The 6,515-nt window shown below is 52.4% G+C and overlaps 1 protein-coding gene across 4 annotated transcripts in view; it reads left to right on the forward strand.

Annotated features, from left to right (window-relative positions):
• The window catches only part of OLFML2B (olfactomedin like 2B), a 41,304-nt gene extending 36,142 nt beyond the window's left edge, over nt 1–5,162 (forward strand). For all 4 annotated transcript variants that reach the window (XM_060142237.1, XM_060142239.1, XM_060142238.1 and 1 more), the window contains exons 7-8: nt 3,379–3,555; nt 4,086–5,162. In XM_060142237.1, the coding sequence (XP_059998220.1) occupies nt 3,379–3,555; nt 4,086–4,687 (779 nt within the window). In that variant the 3' untranslated portion in view covers nt 4,688–5,162. The remainder of the gene's footprint in view (nt 1–3,378; nt 3,556–4,085) is intronic.
• Nucleotides 5,163–6,515: the final 1,353 nt, after the last annotated feature.

The raw sequence follows: 6,515 nt of genomic DNA on the forward strand, positions 1-6,515 counted from the left end.
CAGAGGGCATGGGAGCCTCTTATTTGCTGATTTCTTTGTGTTAGATGGCAAGATTTGAGCAGGTTTATATGCCGAGAGGAAGAGTCCCTACTTTTCAGACCCCGGGGACCTTTGATGCAGGGCCAACTATCTCCCAGGACTATCGATGACTAAATGAGTTAATACATAGAGATGGCTTAGGAGGTGTTCCCCGTCACCATGCTTCGGGGGAACACCTCTAAGATGAGTTGCAGGCAGCACTCTCTTTTCTCTTCTGTGCCTTCGAACTATCTCCCTCTCTCCTCTCAGTACCCTTGAAGAGGAGTAGACAGGCTGCATCTTCTCTCCAAGGCTGACAGTTTGCTGCCAAGGGTGGGAGCATCTGAATGGCCCCAGATTCTCAGACCTGGGTCTGGGCCTCATGGTTTACTGATCTCCCTTGAACCTGTCTTCAAATGCTCTCAAACCACACTTGTCTGTCCCACTGTTCCTGCCTGTGCTGGACCACCCTGTGGGCTGCCGGCATTTGCTCTGAGGGCATGTGGAGATACAGCCTGAGGTCCCGGTTATCAGGACTTTGAAGCTGTAAGCTGGGACTCACCTCTTCCTACAGAAATAAAGATGTCAGAAGCTGACTCCATCTGTATTAGTTTCCTATGCCTCCTGTAACAAATTACCACAAACTTAATGGCTTAAACAATAGAAATTTATTCTCTAATAGTTCTGGAGGCCTGAAGGCTGAAGTGAGTCTTATAGGACTAAAATCAAGGTGTCAGAAGGCTGGTTCCTTCCTGAAGCTCCAAGAGATAGTCCATTTCTTGGTCTTTTCTAGCTTCAGGTGGCTGCCAGCATTCCTTGGCTTGTGGCCTCATCACTTGCATCATCAGGTTGCCTCCTCTTCTGTAGTCAAATCTCCCTCTGCCTCCCTGTCATGAGGATACTTGTGATTGCAGTTAGGACCCACCTGGATAATACAAGATAGTCCCCCTATCGCAATATAGTCTCTTTTGCCATATAAGGTCACCTTCACAGGTTCCAGGAATTAGGACCTGGTTACCTTCGGAAGCCATGATTCAGCCTACCATACCGTCATCAGAGTGCATTCTCCAAGCGCTCTTGTCAAGTAGGTAGGGCATATATTATACTTGTTTTACTGTGGAAGAAATTAAAGCTCTGTGACCTTTTCAAAGAAACACAGACTTTGGAGTCAGTAGCAGGGCGAAGACCAATGTCAGGCCTCTGTCTGCAAACCCGGGGCACATTCTATAGCCTCACGTTAAGCCCCTCTCATTGCGGAGCCTTAGTGCTGAGACAGGACCCTGCAGGGATTTGGGGGGGCTGCCTGGGGCAATGCGTTACATCAAAACTTAGATGAGTCCTGGCTTCCAGGGGCTCATCTGCAGTTTCCATATCTGGGTAGGGAGGTGGCATAGCCATGGCAGAAACCCCTGGCCTCGCACAGCCCTTTGTGGGGCTCTGGGCGTGGGTGGGGGGCTGCCTCTCAGACAGGGAGTTGATGTCCTCACTGGGCTTTTCCAGGGGAAGGGGGCACATAAAAATGCCCCTCCCTAGGGGTGGCACGCTAGGGCTCACCTCAGTTCTAAGGAAGCACAGCTTCTCCAGTGGCAAGCCAGGGCCCTGCTCAGCGCCAGGGAATGAGATATTTTCCATCAGACCTCTGTTGCCTGGCCTCAGCCAGAGCCATCTACTTTATTGTCTCGAGCAGATGAACTCAGATGTGGGGGAATGAGGCTTTGGCTGGTAGGCTCTGTTGTTTGTCTTACAGAGGCCAAAACCCTCTCCTCTCTGTCGGACCAGGACCTAATAAACCCCACACGGAGATGCCTGAGCCCTGCCAATTGCACCCAACTGTGGGCCCTGCCTGAGAAACAATGTTTATCCTACTTTCAGACGCCTGGCTGCCCCAGGCCCGGGGCCAAGGGCACAGCGCCTGCCCTGTCCTGCCAGCTCAGACCGCTATGGGGGAGCAGAACGGATAGAACAGACTGCAACAATTTGGAAGTGGGCGTGGCCTGGAGTTTAGAGAACCCTGAACCTGAATTGTAGCCCCTTACTCTTTGGTTCCACGTGACTGTCAGGGACAAGTTACTCTCATCACCGTCGCCCATCTGTGCACCAGTCTTGATGGCAGTGGGGGGGGGGGTGTATTCTGCAGGTCCCAGCTGCCAGAAAGAGTAGGAGGAAGTTGTAAAGCCTGGATTAATCTGCTTCTCCCACTGCCCCCTCCATTGTCCTCTTCTCATCTGCTTCATAACCCACTATTGCAGAGACCAAAAGAGCACGTGCTCTCTGTAGTCACATGTTATTTCAGGATCATTCAGGGCCATGTTCAATAATAATACTGCATAGTAAGCATGCAGGCAGGCTTTCAACTTGATTTAGAACCCAGCATGGTTCTAGTGGTCTTTTAGGGCCTCTCATGGGCACCAGGTCTCTCCAAAGAGTCACTCAGGATGGCATTGCAGAGTTCCTGTCCTCTTAAAGCAGACTTGACCTTTGAAGGAGTCTCCTACAGCCAGAGTAAACTCCTTATGTGGGAACTTGGTCCCCGGCCCCTCCAGTTTCCCAGAAGGGGGCCCTGGCATCCTACCCACAGAGGCAGAGGCTTGAGGACAGCTCTCTAGGACCCAGAAGGTGGGCCTCAGGGATGTGACATGCACTGCGCAGTCAGGGCTGGTCTCTGCTGGTGGCCTGGGCCAAGCCCCTTGGGGTAGCTCAGTGGCTGGTGAGGCTCCGCGTTCCTGGTCATACCCGTAAAGTCCTCTCCTCTGGTCACACTTCTCATGCTGCCGTGCATTCATCCCAGTTTCAGAACATCTGCTCAGTGCCTGTGGCCTGCCAGACACTGTGTATTCTGAGGACTGAGGACACAAAGAGGAAAGCCACAGACCCTGCTCTGTGGGGCTTATGCTCTGGATGGGGGTGGCTTTGAATCAGGAGAGAGATGCACAAACACTGTTGAGATATAAGATGACACGTCCTGTAAGAGAGGTACATTCACAGTACTATGGGAGCAGGATGGAATCCAGTAAAAGGCTAGAATGGTTTTTCAGAGGAGGATGTGGTGTCAGAAAAGGGCATTGGAGCTTAGCTCCTTGAGGGATGAGTTTGTAGTAAGAGGACAGCCAGAGCAAAGCATGGTGGCATGAAAGTGGCCCAGGATGGTGACAGTAGATGGCTTCATAGGAGTAGAATGTAGGATAGATGAGAGGAATAGCAGGGGATGATGCTGAGAAAATGTCTGGCGTCAGGTTGGCTATACAGGGCCATAGAAGCCTGCCGAGGAGTTCAGACTCCAGGTGGCAGAGCCGGCAAGGGTTTTAGGGGCGGAGCGTTCTTCAATCATCCCAACCTCTCCATCCACCTCTCCTCCATCAGGAAGGTGCAAGGACACCCTCTCCACAATCACGGGGCCAACCACGCAGAACACATACGGGCGGAACGAAGGGGCCTGGATGAAGGACCCCCTGGCCAAAGATGAGCGGATTTATGTAACCAATTATTACTATGGCAACACCCTGGTAGAGTTCCGGAACCTGGAGAACTTCAAACAAGGTACGGGATATGGGTCCACCTTAGGGAGGCTCCTCCTTCCCCACTGTCCTCTGTTTTAATCATGGCCAGCTCTCTTAGGGTGGAGACAGTGGACAAGAAGGGCAACACCTTCCTTCTCTGGTAGCAGGATGTCCCTCTTCCACACTCCCTCACTTTCTCTGCTCTCTCATCTCTCAGCCCTGCCCCTCCTTCCCAGTCCCTGGGACATGGGACAACCCGGAGTCTGGTCCAGAAAACAGTAGTGATACATCCTCCCTTTCCCGTGGCCCTTGACAGTTTACAAACCACGCTCACGTACATTAGCCTCTGGATCCTTGAAACAGCTCAGCGAGGGGAGTGGAAATCGTTATTTCTAAATGACAGACGAGGATGCTATACAGAACTAGAAAGTGGCAGAACCAAGACACAAACTGTGGGCTCCAGACCTCAAGCCAATGGCATGTCCCACCTCTCTGGGCTGCCCCCTCCCTGCCTGACAGGTTGTCTCTGCACCGTTGCCCTCAAGCCTTCTGCCTTCTCACTGCCCACAGGTCGCTGGAGCAATTCCTACAAGCTCCCCTACAGCTGGATCGGCACGGGCCACGTGGTGTACAATGGTGCCTTCTACTACAACCGGGCCTTCACCCGCAACATCATCAAGTATGACCTGAAGCAGCGCTATGTGGCTGCCTGGGCCATGCTCCATGACGTGGCCTATGAGGAGGCCACGCCCTGGAGGTGGCAGGGCCACTCGGACGTGGACTTTGCTGTGGATGAAAATGGCCTGTGGCTCATCTACCCGGCCCTGGACGACGAGGGCTTCAGCCAGGAGGTCATCGTCCTGAGCAAGCTCAACGCCGTGGACCTGAGCACACACAAGGAGACCACGTGGCGCACGGGGCTCCGGCGGAACTTCTACGGCAACTGCTTCGTCATCTGTGGGGTGCTGTACGCCGTGGACAGCTACAACCAGCGCAATGCCAACATCTCCTACGCCTTTGACACCCACACCAACACGCAGATCATCCCCAGGCTGCTGTTCGAGAATGAGTATTCCTACACCACCCAGATAGACTACAACCCCAAGGACCGCCTGCTCTACGCCTGGGACAATGGCCACCAGGTCACCTACCATGTCATCTTTGCCTACTGACACTCCTGTCCCCAGAAGCAGAAGTGCAGAGGGGCTACTGGCACCTTGTGTGTGTGTGTGTGTGTGTGGGTGTGGGTGTGTGGGTGTGTGTTGTTTAAAAAATATATATTATTTTGTATAATATTGCCAATGTAAAATGACAATTTGGGTCTATTTTTTTTATACGGATTGTAGATCGATCCATACGTGTATGTGCTGGTCTCATCCTCCATGGTTTATATTTTTGTGCGAATGAACTTCTCCTTTTGACCAGTAACCACCTTCCTTCAAACCCCCAACCCCCTCCAGCTCCCCATCTCGATCTGAGAAGGTTTCTTCATCTGGGTCTTGCAGGCAGCTGGTACCAGAAGCAGGAGTGAAGGAGGCAAGAAAGAAGTGCTAAGGGGATGGAAAAACTGTTTTATGTGTTAGAGAAGTTTTTCTAAAAACCCAGAAATAAATGCTTTTTTTTTAATAAAGAAGAAATTTAAAATCACCCCCCAGTGCGTTTTTGTTTAGCCCTGATATGACTGGCGGGATTAGATCCCTCCCCCAGAAGGAGATGAGATCTGTGTTCCACAGAAATATCCTCATGCTGAGCTGCCCCAGGCAGCTCCTCTCCCCTCCTAATGAGGGGCTTCCTTGTGGCGGCAGGAAAGGGGGTGTTAGAGATTTGGAATGAGCTGACCCCTACACTCGCTTTAATTTGGGGGCATTGATCCCTTCCCGTCTCTTCCACTGTCACACCAGCTTCCTTGCACTGTTCTGCTTTTTTCTAGTCATTAACCAAGATATGGGGACCTGTTCATTCCTTAGTCCTCCTCCGTGTGGCCTGGTGGTTGGCACTGTTGAAAATACAAAGCTGAGTGTGACCTTGACCCTATACTTCTTAAGAAGCTTACAATCCATCCGTCTCTCCCTTCCCCATAATCCTCTCCTCTGCCTCATCCCGAATGTTCACCTTCAGCCAGCCTTCCTTCCCAGCTTCCCCTCCAGAAGGGCCTGGTTCTGAAACAAGGCCCCTGAGGGAAGTGTTTGCAGGATGGGAAGACCCTCTGTCCCTCCCCATGCACGGCCCGGCCCTGTGCAGTGCCTGTTGCCCACAACTTGCCCTTTCCTCCACATTACACAGAACAGGAGAGAGAAAAGTGGAAAAAAACCTTAATGGGCGTCTCCTGAGTTTAGGGATGGAGGGCAGAACCCAAGAATGACATGAGAAGACAAGCACATCATGTCACCACACTGTCCCCACCCTCTCCGCTCCCACCCCCGTATAGGGAGCAGCTGCTGCCTGGTGAGTCCTTTTGCACAGACACACTGCCCCTCCACGCTCCCCAGTCCATCCCTATGCTGCTTACACGGTGCGTGGCTTCCACGCCCACCCTGCTAGCAGCTTCCTCCACTTCGACTATTTCAAATAACAAATATCCAATGACTTCACTTTGTCTTGGGGCTGTTTGGGTCAAATTCTCCTGAGCAAGTGCAAGTGACTGTCAGGCTTGGAGGCAGCAGCAGGGTTTAGAGGCAGGGAGGTGGTATGTCCAGGGCTCAAAAAGGCTTTGGTGGGGCTTCCCTGGTGGCGCAGTGGTTGGGGGTCCGCCTGCCGATGCAAGGGACGCGGGTTCGTGACCCGGTCCGGGAAGATCCCACATGCCGCGGAGCGGCTGGGCCCGTGAGCCATGGCCGCTGAGCCTGCGCATCCGGAGCCTGTGCTCCTCAACGGGAGAGGCCACAACAGTGAGAGGCCCACATACCGCAAAAAAATAAATAAATAAAATCAAAATTAAAAAAAAAAGTCTATGGTGGATGATGTTGGTGGTAAAGCTGCCCATGTCCAGAGGCCTTACCC

This window comes from Lagenorhynchus albirostris, chromosome 2 (assembly GCF_949774975.1).
Source record: "Lagenorhynchus albirostris chromosome 2, mLagAlb1.1, whole genome shotgun sequence".
NCBI lineage: Eukaryota > Metazoa > Chordata > Mammalia > Artiodactyla > Delphinidae > Lagenorhynchus > Lagenorhynchus albirostris.